We start from the raw sequence: 18,313 nt of genomic DNA, 5'->3' as shown, positions 1-18,313 counted from the left end.
AGCCAACTCTAAGAAGAGTCCCAGGCTGCATTTCCCAAAAGCATTGTAAGGCTAAGTTGAGCGTAGAGACCATTGGTGGCAATTGTTACTTAAGCTTACGATGCTTTTGGGAAATGCAGCCCTGGTTGTTCCATACTTCCCACTTCCCTTAAGGATTATGGAGGCTACATGCTTTTGTGAACCATCAAGAGGTATGATCTTTCCAAATCATACCCATTCAATTGAATTTGCACAGGTTAACTCTACTCAAAGTGTAGTAACATCTACTTGCAAAATTAGAATGCTCCTGAGATCATTTTCAAGTATCCCAGAAAACAAATAAGTTTCTTATTATTGAAACATTTGCAAAGTTTACACAAATCAGTTTTTTGCTTTGTCATTATAGTGTATGGAGTGTAGTTTGTTGTAAAAAAAAAAAAATAGTAATTCAACATGCACAAAACACATTTTATGAGATATGAACATATGTATGTAAAGGCTGCACTGAAAATGTTATGGAAACAAACTTTGATCATCAAGTGGAAATTAGTTATTTTTGCGTTTTTCAGAGCTATTTGATTCATCAGGGTTGAAAAGTAAAGTCAAAGCAATGTCAAGGAATCTGAGGTGGATGCGTGAGGTGTGTGAGATTGGCTGCCGGGGCTGGAGAGCATGATTCTACGTCATCCGGTTCTGAACGCTTCTCTGGATTTATTGACGATGTCTCAATATTAATGCGGTAAATGTGGTTAACTAAACGAGCTCTTCATCATAAAATTAAATGACTCCGAAAAACTTACAGAAAAGATGTTTATTCCAATATTTCCATATTCAATGAATTTCATTGATATTTGGGACATTTCAACATACAGAACTAGACTATGATGATGAGTCAGATAAATCACCTCCGTTTTGGACCTTTTGAGGTTTAATAATGATAGCATAGATGAAAGATTTTAAGTCTTAAATTCTTGACAGTGTCTGTTTAAAAAAAACAAGAAAAGAAAAAAACACCACTTCAGCTGTTGTTCATACCGATACTTTCACTCAAGCTCTACAACAATCCAATCTCTTGTTTCAGCCAAGGAGTCCATGGCACTAAACTCTGCACATTAAAATGGCAGGAGGAGGAATGGCTGAAGACCAGTTTGAACAGTATGGTGGAAAATGGACTTTTCTTCTCATCTCAAGCTTGGATAGCACTTTTGGTGCTGTAGGCCAGGTAGTAGACCAGAATGCCAATCAGAGCAGCCAAGACCTCTGTGGACACCCAGGGACCACTCCATGCACCCTGCAATTCATATATATAGTGGTAAATAAACATAGAGAGACAAATCATAGAGAGTAAACTAGTAGCAAAATTAACCTGTGTGGGGGGTATTTTTTGTTAATGCATTACACTGTCCTGCAGAGTTTAGCTCCAACTAAACACACCTGAACCAGCTAATCAAGGTCTCACTAGGCATACTAGAAACTTTCACGCAGGTGTGTTTGAACTCTGCAGGACAGCGGCCCTCCAGGACCGACTTTGGTGACCCCTGCATTACACCGATACGGCAGCTGTTGTCAATGAAGATTGGCATGCATACTCACCCTGTGGTCCACATTGACGGAGAACAAAGGCTTGATAGAATCAACATCTTCATTGTTTCTCTGAGCCTGAAAGCATTAAAAAAGTTAATTAGCGCCATTGAACACACAGTGTCATCAAGTATGTTAAAGGGATAGGTAATTAACATTGTCATTATTTACAATGTTGTTCCAAACTGTACGACTTACTCGCTTATGCAGAACATAAAATAGTATATTTTGAAGAATGTTGGTGCCCTTTGACTTCCATTGTATGGACAAAAAAAATATAGATTCTTCAAAATATCTTTTGAATGTTCCACAGAAGAATGACAGAATTTTCATTTTTAAGTGATCTATAACTTAAATCAATTTCTTAACCAACCTTTCTTAGAGTGCTGTAAGACTCCTCGTCAAAGAATTTGACCTGATATGTGCCAGAGCTGGCCTGCTTATGAGGAACACTCCATGAGACCTGGACAAAAATTATAAATAAAAAAAAATAAAAAAATGGAGCAGTTGGTTACATATGTAGAGGGATTTATAACAGCTTTGTTAAAATACCTTCTTTGAAACACAAATGAAGATATTTGATTAAATCTGAGAGATTTCTGTCCCTCCACTGAAAGTCCATTTACCTAAAACTGACACTTCAAAAAGTTAAAGAAATCGTAAAAGAAATCCATATGAATCAAATGGTTTAATCCAAGTATTCCAAAGAGACATGATTGCTTTATATGATGAACAGATTTAATTCAGCACTTATTCACATATGATCAGCAAACGTACACTGAGCTCTCAAATATGGGAAACGGATGCGTGCGAGAACCAACGGGAATTCATTCTCATGTGTTATGCAGCACATTTGCAGCACAGGTATGGATGAGCTTCCGTGTACCATATTTGAGTGATCTACGCATGTTTGCTGATCAACATTTATATAACGTGAATAAAAGCCTAAATTAAATATTTTAATCGTATACAGCAATCATCTCTTTACAGAAGCCATGGATTGAACATATTGTAAAGATTTTTTGTGAAGGGACAGAATCAGAAATCATCAAAAAGATCTTCATGTGTGTTCCAAAGATGAATAGAAGACTTGTGGGTTTGGAATGACATGAGGGTGTGAGTAATGATATCATTTTAGGGAGGACTATCCCTTTAAAACCTATGTAACCGTACCTGGTATTTGCCAACATCTTGGCCTCTGGTCACAGGAAACTGTTTGCCATTGACGTCTGCATAGAGGGCAACACTCTAAAAACAAAACACAAGCTGGGTCAGTCCACTTTTCTTTATCAATGAACAGTGCATGTAACTGTAAAGTCCACTCACCTGAGCTCCGTTTGCACACGCCAGACTCAGTTCAACGATGAACACAGTCTCAGAGGAGATGAGCGCGTCTGTGGTCGTGTATGAAGACGGAGAAATGACTGGGTCTGTGCAAGTCTCAGCTGAGGAGAGAAAACCCCGGTCACACGTAACGTTAACTTGTTACAGTTTTTACGAATAACAAGCTAACTTACATGTCAAGTTAAGTCCCTGAATGAATTAAAGTAAACGCTAATTATACAGATTTATAATGGATACATGTGATAAAAACGGAATCAATTCGATGTAACGTTAACGTAGCTCGAGACATCTCCTTGTTAGCCTGTTTGGTTGATAAGCAAATACACGAGAGAATGAACGGTGATGTATATCTAACATTGATTGAAAGAAATGTCAAAGTATTACCTGCACAAAGGCTCAGACATAAAGCCAAAATAGCTGGTATAACTCGCATCATCATGTTGATCTCCGGGCAGTTGAATCCACCTCTACTCACTCAAACCTGGGAAAGAGAGCAACACCAGCAGCGTTCACCCAATGAAACACAGACAGACACGTCACCTCAACGGAAGAATGACGTGTATGATATCGAGCGCGACCTCTGGTGAAAGCCGCCGGTACTGCAGGACTTTTGTCTAGAACAGTGGCTCACCACCAGGGGGCCCCAGCAAGCTACATCCACACCCCATCGGTGTTTTAGAATAATCTACACAGTGGCCCAAAACTATTTGACCAACAGGTCAAAGTGATTTTTTATTAAAATTCACACAGTATTATAGTTTTAAAGTTCACACAACCAGAAAGTATCCAAACACTAAATATATATATATATATATTTAAGAAAATCGATTTGACAGCACTGATTAAAATGTATTGTTTACTGTAATCGAATTAATATGCAATATTTACATTAAATAAAATAAAGCTCAAATTTTTGTGAAATGTTTTGGTTGTTAAAATAAAATTTGATTATTAAGATAAAACATTTCACGTTTTGATGTTTTAGCAATTGGTAGGATTTTATTAGCAAATTTTAAAACATGCAATTAAATTTGGATTAAAATTCCACAATTAATTGGCATATCATCTAATTCAGTTTTTATTGATTTAATTGACAGTGCAAATATAATTATAAAAAATCCATAGTAATTTAATATTATTTGTTTCATTTTCCCTCTAGCTCGAGTCTGTTTGTGAATCTAAACTAGTGCCTTATTCGGCTCTACTGGAACTCTTCCTTCTTTTGATGGAGTTTCTCATCATACAATTTAAGCGAATAACTGACAGAAAATCAATTAGAGTAGATCCTTCCTCATTATATTCATACCTTTATTTCAGTAAATCTCTCCATAACAATAGTCTGTACAAAGTTGTTTTTTCCATATTCACTTTGGCTGATAATACACAATATTAACACAGGCGGGCATGAATCCTCAAGAGTGCATACATCTAGAGAAACAAATACCACAGGTATAAAGGAAACATTGTCACTGTCAGATGTGTGCAGACGTAAAGCAGACAAACATTCACACGTGCAGTACATTACACTATGCTGTCACAGAAAGGCAGTACAGATGAACTTTTTTTTAAAGAGATACACACACTAAGTGTACAGGAATATGGTGGCAGCTCTATAGCCACATGATAAAAACATCTGCTAAACATCTGTCTACTTCAAGTCAATCTGCAGCAGGATTAAATGTTCAGAGTCCTTAGACAGTTCTCGTCTTGTCTTTAGCAGGTTCTTGATGTTCTCTTCTCATTTTTTGTTGTTGTGGTTAGAGTTCACTCAAGTGTCATGAAAACACCTGAACATCTCCTCTTCTCACTGGATGCAGTCCATGACGTGGATCTGCAGGGTATCCATGTCTGGAGCCTTGTACATACACTTTGGGCAGCGGAAATCAGGCTGCTCGTCCTGGTCATCATCTCTTCTGCGTGCAGATGGAGGCTGGGCTGGGTTGAACATGGCTGCTCCTGGGAAAGGTGCTTCAAAATTAGACATTTCAAGTTGAGACCCCAAACATGTTCAGGTAAACAGTATTTAAAGAGATAATTGTTACATTTACAAATGTAGCCAGTACAATGTACATTCAAAATGAAGGAAAGAGAGTGCGCATATGTTTTATCACATGCAGACTCTGAATAAGGGGTTTTACCAGCTGTAGGTGGCGGGTGAGGCCGAGGCCTGAAGTTCTCCAAGTGTCTCTGCTGCATCTCCTCAATGCGAGCTCTGTGAAGAGACAACATCCACTTGTAACTCTTGGTCATTTTGTGTTGAATTGCGTTCTCTTTCACATCCTGAACGTTTAAATTGACTTGGCTTTTAAAAACAAGTGCAAATGATCAACGAGAGTCATAGTCGACGAGAAGAGCTTGACTATAGTTGACTAAATTTTAATTAGGTGGTTAGTCGCAGAAGAAGAAAAAAAAACATGAATTGGCGAAGTCACACAGTGACAGATCGCTAACATGGCTGGTCCATGCGGTAATATATCGGGCAGAAAATCCAAAGTGTGGAAACATATCGAGAGGGTAAAGAATGACCACAAAAAGGTGCAACCTCAAACATGACTAGTAGTAGCCTCACATTAGCCACTTTACATGACCACTTGCTCTATCGTTAACCTAGATAAATATACGCTAATAGTAGGCGCATAACCAAGTGTTTGTGCGGTGTGGAAGCTAATTTAATACCGCACTAGTCTAACTTCACTTCCACGTCCATGCCTCCCCTGTTGTAACATTGCGCAAAGTAAATAAGATGATATCTAGTGGAGGATTTACGTAAATCAGATATTATGATGTGCTACGTAACATGAAAACAAATCTCATTAGTTCTCGCACGTCAAGCGAACATGCTTGAGCTTCTGTTTACCATAACTGTTGTATGCGTTGATGAATGTTTATATGCTAATATAAAATCCTAAATTCAATCTGTTAATTCTATAAAGTGATCGTGTCTCTTCAGAAAATTTGAACTATAAATCGCTAGATTCATATGGATTAGTTTTCTGATCTCTTTATTATCTTTTTGAAGCGTGAACGTGGTAGTTGAGTAGTTGACTATGGAGATACAGAAAGCTTTCAGATTTCTTCAAAAATATCTTAATTCGTGTTCCGAAGATGAACGAAAGGCAGAGTAATTAATGACAGAATTTTCCTTTTTGGGAAAACTGTCCCTTTAAATTAGTCAATAATCATTATTGTACCCAAATATCAAGAATTGTTCACTGCTTCCATCTCTTTTCATACCGTGATGTTCCCTCTTGCTTGAGTCTGTCTATCTCAACTAGTGCCTTATTTAGCTCCTCCTGCAACTCCTCCTTCTTTTGATTGAGTTTCTCTCTGGCTTCCCTTTCAGCCAGGAAGTCCATCTTAAAGATCTCGGCCTGCAAAAAAGAAAATGTGCGATTGTGTTTGTTACTATATGCAGCATGCATGTTGAACGAGTATTTATAACAAAGACGAAGTAGCAGATTATTTGAATGAGGTGTTCTTTCACCTGAGCATTCAGCACTGGTATAGTTTCTAATGTAGCTCTCAGCTGCTCCATTTCCTCCTTGAGTTTATCGATGTGATCCTGTTTCAGGGCCAGAGCTTTCTCAGCCTCTGCTAACCTGTTAGCTAGAGTATCTGCCTCTCCACTCTGAAATGGAAATACCACACATACACTTTCCATTAACCACATATAGTGCAAACCATGCACTGACCCATTTTCAAAAGTGCTTACCACAAACATGAAACCGTAACGGTTTTCTAGTTTTGAAGCATTTAAGTTTAATAAGAGTCCACCATGAAGAAAATAAACAAACTTTAAAAAAAAATGTAAAACATTCATATTTTTAAATATAACAGCAATATAAATATCATTTGAGGTAAAAAAAAAAAAAAAAAAAAAAAAAGTATCCTACAAATATCATAAATTATACATAAATATTTCTTTAGGCTTATTGACTTTTACACACAATCACGAGGGTTTTGTATTTGTTTTATGTTTTTTTCTGTATCTTGGTTGCATCAGTGTTGTTATTGTTAACTAAAACTGTAAAAAATCATTAAATGAAAAAGCTCAAATAAAATAAAAAAGTTAGGTTGAAGTACTAAAAATACTAAAACTAAAGCTAAATATAAAATTTTATAAAAAAAATCTAATAAAAATGACAAAAGCACATAAAATTACAAAAATCTAAACTAAAATTTTAATGAAAACTGAAAACATAAAAACTAATTAAAATTATTAATAAATAATTAATATAAGTATTTAAAATACTGAACAGTGTCAAAGGTTTCTATTTACAACATGTTTTTGCAGTGTTGAGCATTGTAGCCAATCACAGACATATCTGTTGAGCATGTGAACGCAATGGCCAATCAGAAGTGTTTAGGTCAGAATTCGCGTTACGCTCGCGAATCCACTCATTGTAACCAACAAAGTATAAACACAATGTCAAATATAGCTGCAAGCAGCAATCACCGGGGCCAAGCGCAAGCAAGACGACAAGACATGCCAAAGTGGCTGGGAGTGTGAGACCCACTGCAGCAAGGAGCAATTAAAGACATTTGAAGATGAATTTTGGCAAAATGGTTGAAAAATCACATACAATAACTAAAAATATGATTATCACTTTCGACCAATAGGTGGCGCAGTTACGAAACTGATGTGATGTGGTCAGAGTGAAGTGACAATGACACATACAAAGTTTGGTGTCAATATGTCAAGGCATTGCAGATATAAAGCCTGAATAGTCATTTTGGCATCATGCCTCAACTTTGCCACTGCGGTATACGAAAACGGTTTTGTCTATCGACACGAAATCCATAACTTTTACTCGGCACAGTCTGGAGATGACACGATCCGATTTTGGTGAAAATCGGACGTTCGGTCTAGGAGGAGTTCGAAAAAGTAGGTTTTAAAAGAAAATAAAGATGGCGGACAGGAACTTTGATTGACTATGGCAAAATTGGTATCTATGTTTTCAGCATAACCCAAGGAATCTATTGAGATCAGTGTCATTACTGTAGGCAAATTTATTCAAAAGTTATTAGCATTTTTGGAAATTTCATTATAACTTTTGACCAAAAGGTGGCGCTGTCTCATAAATTTTTGAGTACTTTTAGGGCGCTGTACTGATGACCCATACTGAGTTTCGTAACGATACGTTCATGCGTTCATAAAATACAGCATTTTAGCACATAATTCAAAATGGCCGACAGCCAAAATGGCCGATATGGGAAAATTGGATATCAGTCGACTCAGCACGATGCCCTGAATCTAACGAGACCACTTTTGTGATTTTTGGACAAACCGTTCAGAAGTTATAAGCAAAAATATAAATTCTTCATATCTCCGGACCAGTAGGTGGCGCTGCGCCGAAACGCAGCATGTAGCCTCAGGTCATGCTTGTGATGACATGTACCAAATTTGGTCTGAATCCGATAAAGCGTTGTGGAGATACGGCCTTACGTCTGTTTTTGCAAGCGCTACGTAAAATTTATTTGCGCGGTATTCGAGAACGGTAATTCGAATCAACTTGAATTCCATAACTTTTTGTCGTCATGGTCTGGAGTTGATCTGGTTCAATTTTCGTGAAATTCGGAGCAACGGCCTAGGAGGAGTTCGAAAAAGTAGGTTTTTTGGAAAATTCAAAATGGCGGGAAAACTATTATGACGGAAAATGACGTCATAGGGTGCAATCGAATCGTCGTGAGCTCAGGAATCAGAGGAAAAAAGAATTTTGATTCTAGCCCTTACGGTTCAAAAGTTATCAGCATAGACATGAGTGAAACTTTGGACTGTTGGTGGCGCTAGAGGGAATGAGTTGGAGACACCAAAATTGGTGTATTTAATGTTGGGACTGTCCTCTATCAGAATGTCAAATAAAATCAACTTTCCCGCAAGCGGTTCATAGGGCTGCCATAGACTTCAATGGCGGAAGAAGAAGAATAATAAATATAGCTGCAAGCAGCAATCACCGGGGCCAAGCGCAAGCAAGACGACAAGACATGCCAAAGTGGCTGGAAGTGAGAGACCAACTGCAGCAAGGAGCAATTGAAGACATTTAAAGATGAATTTTGGCAAAATGGTTGAAAAATCACACACAATAACTAAAAATATGATTATCACTTTCGACCAATAGGTGGCGCAGTTACGAAACTGATGTGATGTGGTCAGAGTGAAGTGACAATGACACATACAAAGTTTGGTGTCAATATGTCAAGGCATTGCATATATTAAAGCCTGAATAGTCATTTTGGCATCATGCCTCAACTTTGCCACTGCGGTATATGAAAACGGTTTCGTCTATCGACACGAAATCCATAACTTTTACTCGGCATGGTCTGGAGATGACACGATCCGATTTTGGTGAAAATCGGACGTTCGGTCTAGGAGGAGTTCGAAAAAGTAGGTTTTAAAAGAAAATAAATATGGCGGACCGGAAGTTTGGCTGACTATGGCAAAATTGGTATATATGTTTTCAGCATAACCCAAGGAATCTATTGAGATCAGTGTCATTACTATAGGCAAATTTATTCAAAAGTTATTAGCATTTTTGGAAATTTCATTATAACTTTTGACCAAAAGGTGGCGCTGTCTCATAAATTTTTGAGTACCTTTAGGGCGTTGTACTGATGACCCATACTGAGTTTCGTAACGATTCGTTCATGCGTTCATAAAATACAGCATTTTAGCACATAATTCAAAATGGCCGACAGCCAAAATGGCCGATATGGAAAAATTGGATATCAGTCAACTCAGCACGACGCCCTGAATCTAACGAGACCACTTTTGTGATTTTTGGACAAACCGTTCAGAAGTTATAAGCAAAAACATAAATTATTCATATCTCCGGGCCAGTAGGTGGCGCTGCGCCGAAACGCAGCATGTAGCCTCAGGTCATGCTTGTGATGACATGTACCAAATTTGGTCTGAATCTGATAAAGCGTTGTGGAGATACGGCCTTACGTCTGTTTTCGCAAGCGCTACGTAAAATGTATTTGCGCGGTATTTGAGAACGGTAATTCGAATCAACTTGAATTCCATAACTTTTGGTCGTCAAGGTCTGGAGATGATCTGGTTCATTTTTCGTGAAATTCGGAGCAACGGCCTAGGAGGAGTTTGAAAAAGTAGGTTTTTCGGAAAATTCAAAATGGCGGGAAAACTATTATGACGGAAAATGACGTCATATAGTGCAGTCGAATCGTCATGAGCTCAGGGATCAGAGGAAAAAAGAATTTTGTTTCTAGCCCTTGTGGTTCAAAAGTTATTAGCATAAACATGAGTGAAACTTTGGACAGCTGGTGGCGCTAAAGGGAATGAGTTGGAGACTCCAAATTTGCTATGGTGATAGTTCAGGCTGTCCTCTATCACTGTGCCAATTTTCATAAGTTTCCCGCAAACGGTTCTATAGGCTGCCATAGACGCCCAGTCGGAAGAAGAAAAAGAAAAAGAAAAAGAAAAAGAAAAAGAAAAAGAAAAAGAAGAATAAGAACGGGAACAGATACAATAGGTGCCCGCACCTTCAGTGCTTGGCCCCTAAATATAGCTGCAAGCAGCCATTACGGGGCCAAGCGCAAGCAAGACGACAAGACATGCCAAAGTGGCTGGGAGTGTGAGACCAACTGCAGCAAGGATCAATTGAAGACATTTAAAGATGAATTTTGGCAAAATGGTTGAAAAATCACATACAATAACTAAAAATATGATTATCACCTTCGACCAATAGGTGGCGCAGTTACGAAACTGATGTGATGTGGTCAGAGTGAAGTGACAATGACACATACAAAGTTTGGTGTCAATATGTCGAGGCATTGCATATATAAAGCCTGAATAGTCATTTTGGCATCATGCCTCAATTTTGCCACTGCGGTATACAAAAACGGTTTCGTCTATCGACACGAAATCCATAACTTTTACTCGGCACCGTCTGGAGATGACACGATCCGATTTTGGTGAAAATCGGACGTTCGGTCTAGGAGGAGTTTGAAAAAGTAGGTTTTAAAAGAAAATAAAGATGGCGGACAGGAAGTTTGACTGACTACACCAAAATTGGTATCTATGTTTTCAGCATAACCCAAGGAATCTATTGAGATCAGTGTCATTACTATAGGCAAATTTATTCAAAAGTTATTAGCATTTTTGGAAATTTCATTATAACTTTTGACCAAAAGGTGGCGCTGTCTAATAATCTTTTGAGTACCTTTAGGGCGTTGTACTGATGACCCATACTGAGTTTCGTAACGATACGTTCATGCATTCATAAAATACAGCATTTTAGCACATAATTCAAAATGGCCGACAGCCAAAATGGCCGATATGGACAAATTGGATATCAGTCAACTCAAAATGACGCCCTGAATCTATCGAGACCACTTTTATGATTTTTGGACAAACCGTTCAGAAGTTATAAGCAAAAATAGCCTTTTTTCATATCTCCGGACCAGTAGGTGGCGCTGCGCCGAAACGGAGCATGTAGCCTCAGGTCACGCTTGTGATGACATGTAGGAAGTTTGGTTTGAATACGATTAAGCGTTGCGGAGATACAGCCTTACGTCTGTTTTCGCAAGCGCTACGTAAAATTTGTTTGTGGGTTTTTTCGAAAATTGCTAAGCGAATCAACTTGAATTCCATAACTTTTTGTCGGCATGGTCTGTAGATGATCTGATTCAATTTTCATGGAAATTGGAGCAACGGCCTAGGAGGAGTTCGAAAAAGTAGCTTTTTCGGAAAATTCAAAATGGCGGAAAACTTTTCATGGCGCAAAATGACGTCATTGGCTGCAATCGAATCGTCAGGAGGTCAGGAATCAGAGGAAAAAAGAATTTTGTTTCTAGCCCTTGTGGTTCAAAAGTTATTAGAATAAACATGAGTGAAACTTTGGACAGTTGGTGGCGCTAGAGGGAATGACTTAGACACACCAAAATTGGTGTATTTAATGTTGGGACTGTCCTCTATCCGAATGTCAAACCATTACAACTTTCCCGCGATCGGTTCTATGGGCTGCCATAGACTCCCAGAGCGGAAGAAGAAGAAGAATTATTTTTGGTACGGGAACAGATACAATAGGTGCCCGCACCTTCAGTGCTTGGCCCCTAAAAAGAGCATAGCGTAGATAGACAGCTTCATAACGGGAGTTTCGCAAGAGTGCAGCTTTGTGTACCTCGCGTTGTGATTGACAGCTTCAGTGATTAGAATGGCAGCGACCTTTATTCGCTTTCTCTACATAATATATACATTTTCATGCTGCTAACTAGAGTTTCATAACCAACATAGTAGAGCACAAAAAGCAGCTACCTACCCTGTGATTGGCTTGCTTTTCACTTTTAAGCTTGTTGTCGTAATCCTGAAACAGACATGTGTATGCGTGCTGGAGCTGGGCCAGCTTCCTCCTAGACGAGGAAGAGCAACAGGAATTATGGGTTACTGTTACAACTGTAACAATGAAAAAAGGGAAGCTGCTTAAGTTAAGGGGCTCTCCATCCAGCTGTACTCACCTCTCCTCCACTATGACGAGCCTCTCGTTCTTCAGTGCAGTTTCTAGGTTCTGTGTCTGCAATAAAAGATTGTCCACTGTCACACTGTGCTGCTTCTTCTGCTGCTCCATGTCTCTCTCTAAAGTCTGCAGGCGTTCTGTCTTCTTGCCCAATCTGGGAGATCAAACAGGTCTTGTACACAGCTGCCGACTCATAATCAAACACATGCACAAGGATGAAGAGATTCACTCACTTATCCTCTAATATTCGTCTCTCCGCTTCACTTTTCTCCAGCCAGTTTTGTCGTTCGTTCAACTCGCCGAGAAGGGACGTGACCTGAGCTCTCAGAGCTTCACTATCCTTTGTCAGCTACAAACACAAAGATGATGTTGATCCCTCAACTCAAACTACTGCAAATGTCAACACAGAAAGAAGTGGCATTTGCCTGAGGAATCAAAGGTTGTATCTTTGCTTGTGTACCTGAACAAAGTCCTTCTCTTTCTGTTTGAGAAGAGCCTCGGTTCTGTCTCTCTGAGCAGAATTCTTTTGAAGACAGTCCAGCTTCTCCTGGAGCTCCCTGTACCTACATCCCAGCAAAGACAGAGAGACACCCGATTAAACATCCATCTTACTGCAGTTCACCACCGAAAGTACTACCACTCTTATTTGGACACATCAATTCATCCCTTAATATTTTCTACATTTTTAAAGTAACAGTAAAGCCATCAAAATGAACAAAATAAATAACACCGAGTCTGAGGGAAATTTAGTGACCAAATGTTAAACAAATCAAAATCTTATATTTTCCCTTTGCCTAGATGCAAGGACACCAATGAGCTCTCATGCTACATTTACTGTTCACCATTTGGTCCAACTAAAAATGTATACTATTACATTTTATTGCTATAATTAGGAATAAAACAATATTATAAACAAACACTACATGTGAAATGTTTGGGGTTTATGCTTTTGAAAGAAATCTCTTATGTTCAACCAGGGCTGCATTTATTTGATCAAATATATGGTTAAAACAGTAATTTGTTAAAACAATTTAAAATTATGTCATTTATCTGCCATAACTTGTCTTCAGTGTCACATGATCCTTCAGAAATCATTCTAATAGTTAAGGAAATATATAATATGGAAGAAATTACTTTAATTTTGAGGCTTATTTCTAAAATACTGGAAAAAATGGATTGAGTACTGTAATGTAAACAATCAATGATTATTATGTTAAACTATGCTTGCCCCTTAACAGAATGCTTAGGATATCCTCTGTTCTATTGTTCTCTTTTTTGTTTCTTTTTTTCTTGATGTTGAAATCTTGAAAAATCTTCAATAAAAATACAGTAAAAAAAAAGAAATCATTCTAATATGCTGATTTGCTGCTCAAGAAACATTTCTCATTATTATTATTAATGTTGAAAACAGCTGTGCTGCTTAATATTTTTGTAGAAAAATATTTTCTCCTATACATTTTAATTTATAGAAAGTACATATGAATCTTTTGTACGAATAAATGTCTTTACTTTCACTTTTGATCATTTTTATGAATCCTTGCTGAATAAAAGTATTACTTTTTTTCCTTAAAAAAAAACCCAATCCTCCCGACCCCGAATTAATGCTAGTTATGCTAGTCAGTGCATGTCTCATTCCAGTCACAGACACGTTCTTGCAACACGAATGAGGGGGAAGGACACTCATGCACACATACAGTGAGATACGTTTTCCCCTCACCTGCCTTGTGTAGCCTGAAGCTGCTCAGTTAGTTTAGCCAAGTGAGGGCTAAGCAGACACGTGAATCGAGACAGAAGACAGAAGAGAGATTCCAAACCATTCACATTAAAAGAAAGGAAGCAAAGCATCTTGAGAGTTATTACAATCCAATCCAAGCATCCAAAGTTAAAAAAGCATCACTATCACCTGTAGGAAAAGAGAGCAGAGTAAACTGAATATTTGAGAGTACCTTTCTGCAGGAACGGTGAGAGCGCATGTCTGCTGGACTGACTCTTCTGTAACATTCTGATAAAGAGAGGATGAATCAATAGTAGTTCATGAACTAAACCAAAGTCTGCTAAAATCTGAACAGGAGCAGCTATTTAACTGGTAAAAAAACAGTAACAGTGTCCTGTGGTGTGACATGCTTTACATTACTATTCAAAAGTTTGGGTCAGTCATTTTTTTGTTCAGCAAGGATGCATTAAATTGATCAAAAGTGACAGAAGATATTAAAAATGCTACAATTTAAAAAAGATTTCCATTTCAAATAAATGCAGTTCAAAAGAACTTTCTATTCATCAATTAATAGAATTGTATCATGTATCAAATGTGTCATGGTTTCCGCAAAAATATTATGCAGCGGCACAACCGTTTTCAACATTGATAATAATAAGAAATGTTTATTGAGCACCGAATCAGCATATTAGATACTGGAGTAACGGCTGCTGTAAATTCAGCTTTGAATTTTAAAATATATAACACTAAGTTGTAATAATATTTCATGATATTTTTGTTTTTACTTTGATCAAATAAATGCAGTCTTGGTGATCATAAGATACTTTTTTTTTATTATTATTGACAGTTGATGGACCCCATTGACATCCATAGTATCTTTTTTTCCTAATATGGAAGTCAATGGGGTCCATCAACTGTCTGGTCACCAACATTCTTCAAAATATCTTTTTTTGTGTTTAACAGAAGAAAGAAACTCATACAGGTTTGAAACAACTTGAGGGTGAGTAAATGATGACAGAATTTTCATTTTTGGGTGAACTATCCCTTTAACGGTACTTTCATCTAGTATTGTTTTAAATAACATATTTGTATCCATATTATACATGCAGTTTTTACACACTGCAGACACTGCAGAAGTAGCTCCAATGAGCAGTTACACACTATAAATGACAGTAAAGGGGTTGGGTATGTTATTTGCCAACTAACCATATGACACATCTAATTGTAGCAATAAAAATGTGGAAATTAAATGCTCTACCTGAGTGAGTTTTGAGTGCAACTGATCCACGGTGGCAAGGAGATTTACTCGCTCTTTCTCACTCTCTGCTTTCTCCTTCTCCAGCTCCTCATTCCTCCTCCTCAACACCTTCATCCCTTCCTCCAGCTTCTCTTTGTGGGTTTTCAGCAGTTTCAGAAATTCATTAGATCCCTCAACAGGCTTAAGAGTAAAGAGATTTGTAAAGATTAAAGCAAAAATAGGCTATATTAAAATAAACAGCATTATTTTTAGCCATGTTTGGACTGTGCTTTAACACAGTAAAGAAAAGGAGGACAAACACATCACACCCAAAATAAATCAAAGCAGATTGCAGATGCTGCACAAAAAAAAACAATGTTACATTCCACATATTGAGAATAAGATTTATGGTAAATTACCAAACTTTGAGGCATTGTGTGTCTGTCAGTCTCTCCTTCAGCTCGGGCTATGAGTACAGCTTCATTTAATACCTGCGCGATGAAACAAAAACGGGATGTTAATTTTAATTCGATGAACTGAGAACTTTCTGCAAGTTCCTTATGAATAGAGGATTAACAAAAGAACCTACTTCTGGTGAGTCCATGAGGGCGTTCTTCTCTGCAGTGGTGCACTTCAGCTCTTGGTCCTGGCCTTGAGTTCCAGACTCTTTAGAGATGCCGACACATGGACCGATGCTGTGGTTGAGCTGTCCTAACAGGCTCTGGTTTTCCTGCGCCAGCCGCTGCACTAAAGATCTGGCCTCACGAAATCTACAGCTCAGGAACTCTCGCTCCTCCCGCGACCTCCTCTGCCACCCCTCCATCTCTTCACATCTCTCTTTGAGGGCATCGTTGCTTCGCTTCAGAGCCTCTGTGGAACGTTTAGAGTTGTTTATGCATTGTTTTCAATAGGCAATGAGTCTGGCATAGATCTCGTCGTCTCACCTCGTAGCTGATGATTATCTGTTATGAGTCTATGGACCACTTCATTTCCCGCTAATTCAGGAGGGACCCTCAGAGACCCATTTGAACTGGCCATCAGTGACCCATTACCTCCGGCACCCACAGTCTCGTCTCCAGTCAGCTCCCACTGCAGAGTGCAACCACCTGATGGCTGCGGCTGGACCATGATCCTGAAAGAAAGAGAGAAGACAAGCCCACAAATAAACATCGGCAGCTCTGAATCGCCATTACCTTTCCAGTTGTTTATGATTCATGGCTAAGGATATTAAATATCAGTTTATATTTATTTATTTGAAATGATTTTTTAACGCCATGTCAGCAGCAATCAATAAAGGGAATAAAAAATACAATTAACAAAATAACTATTTAAGATGATACTTTTTTCAGGTGATTCTTTAAAAAAAAAAATACATCAGTTAAACATAGCCTATCTCTTTTTGTACATTAAAAAATTGTGCAGTACAGTAAAATATGTTTAACAGAGTTTGACATGGAAGGCATGATGGTGGTTCTTCACCTTTCAATAAATTACCATGTGTACGTGTTACATGAACAGAACAGCACCTAGTAAAAACAACTTTATCATAACTAGATTTGAAATTCAACTTTTGGTCATGAATATTCATTATTATTCGTCTTTGTTTCAAAATCATCGCAAATTTATTTTTATCTGTTTTGGGCTATAAAATGTTCCACGGCTCATTTGATAGTGAATGTCTATAGTTTTATTATTTATACTATTGATTTATATATTATCAATGACAGTTAATAAAAATACAGTTAATACAAATATAACTGTTCATTGTTAGTTCATATTAGAGTAGATCTATTAAATAATATTAACAGATATAACTTTTAATCTTAATGTATTAGTAAATCAATCAAATAAATAAATAGCTTTATTAAATATATTTCATTGTTAGTTCATATTAACTAATGTAGTTAACTAATGTTAACAAATAAAACTATTATACCAATAACAATACTATTCACAAGAGTTTTTAATACAATGTTATTAATTTCGGACTTTTTCAGTGCTGGAAATTATTAATATTTTTTCATGGTTTAGTTACAGTTAGGTACAGTTTATTTATGCACAATTAAATGGTAATGGTTTTAACAAACTTAAATGTCAATTATTTTACAATCTCACATCTAATTTAAAGTGTAATGGATGAATTCCGGTTTCACTTTACAACAAATGCTAAAAGAGCTAAATTAGGCTATTCACAGACACTTATGTCCTTAAAACGCCAAATCTACAATAAAATAATCACTCTTACGTTAAATCATATTGAAATTAAGAAAAACAGTCTAGGCATCTCATGATTCCTTTCCCATAAAGAAAGATAATTTCACTGTTTCTCATTGCGGTGCTCACGCTGAAGACAAACACATATCTCAAATACGCTGTTGAGTCTTATATTGACCTCATATTTAGTTCTTATCGGCAGGTTTATTTTATAAAACTTCTCACATCCTCTGAAAGGCGAGACTCAATGTTTTGTTTACAGGCTCGTTACAGAGTAGACGCGTTCAGCTAACGAACTAGCATCAGTGCATTTAAACCCTAAGACATGCAAAACCACATAGTAACACAATTGAGACTCATTATATAGACATACATTCTCTGATAAATATATCGTGGGATGTAATATGAAGGTTATTATTACCTTATTTAAGCCGTTTACAGTATATAAATCTACCGCTAACACAGATCCACTGTCTGTCGGTCTTCCGCCAAAGAAACACGGCCCTGTTTATAGTCAACAGCAGACGGTCAGGTCGGCCAACATCTTCACCTCACCGAGCTGGAAAATCAGAATCGAGGCTGATAAAGTAAATAAGATGAAAATATCCAGAAAAGCTCAGACAGGTGCAGACTGTCGAGGAATTCCCCCGCGGTACTTCCGCGCTTCATCACACTATGCACTGCTTCCGGGTAGAGGAATTATGGGAAAACAAATGACAGTAAAAAGTCACATGAGACTTCTTCACCGGAGGCGTTTTTGTTATTAACGAG

The 18,313-nt window shown here is 37.6% G+C and overlaps 2 protein-coding genes across 5 annotated transcripts; both read right to left on the bottom strand.

The window, feature by feature from the left end:
• Positions 1–772: 772 nt before the first annotated feature.
• On the bottom strand, positions 773–3,489 carry ssr4 (signal sequence receptor, delta). The gene is made up of 6 exons (XM_079588768.1): positions 3,289–3,489; positions 2,887–3,005; positions 2,734–2,808; positions 1,934–2,023; positions 1,573–1,638; positions 773–1,270 (listed from the first exon to the last, which is right to left on the bottom strand). Exons 1-6 carry the CDS (start codon positions 3,341–3,343, stop codon positions 1,166–1,168), a joined length of 510 nt encoding a protein of 169 aa, XP_079444894.1. The 5' UTR covers positions 3,344–3,489; the 3' UTR covers positions 773–1,165.
• A 706-nt stretch (positions 3,490–4,195) lies between these two features.
• On the bottom strand, positions 4,196–18,289 carry ikbkg (inhibitor of nuclear factor kappa B kinase regulatory subunit gamma). Of its 4 annotated transcripts, none has more exons than XM_079587762.1 (15): positions 17,964–18,253; positions 16,273–16,460; positions 15,918–16,198; positions 15,748–15,819; positions 15,350–15,529; positions 14,324–14,379; positions 14,095–14,142; positions 12,838–12,940; positions 12,611–12,726; positions 12,379–12,531; positions 12,183–12,273; positions 6,389–6,532; positions 6,139–6,275; positions 5,043–5,116; positions 4,196–4,872 (listed from the first exon to the last, which is right to left on the bottom strand). In XM_079587762.1, exons 2-15 carry the CDS (start codon positions 16,454–16,456, stop codon positions 4,709–4,711), a joined length of 1,803 nt encoding a protein of 600 aa, XP_079443888.1. In that variant the 5' UTR covers positions 16,457–16,460; positions 17,964–18,253; the 3' UTR covers positions 4,196–4,708. The 4 variants fall into 4 exon arrangements, with proteins under 4 accessions (XP_079443888.1, XP_079443889.1, XP_079443890.1 ...); XM_079587763.1 differs by having other exon boundaries at positions 4,196–4,860; XM_079587764.1 differs by lacking the exon at positions 14,095–14,142 and having other exon boundaries at positions 17,964–18,289.
• Positions 18,290–18,313: the final 24 nt, after the last annotated feature.

This window comes from Phoxinus phoxinus (genome assembly GCF_949152265.1).
Source record: "Phoxinus phoxinus genome assembly, chromosome: 18".
Classification (NCBI taxonomy): domain Eukaryota; kingdom Metazoa; phylum Chordata; class Actinopteri; order Cypriniformes; family Leuciscidae; genus Phoxinus; species Phoxinus phoxinus.
This window is presented reverse-complemented; position numbering and strand designations above follow the sequence as displayed.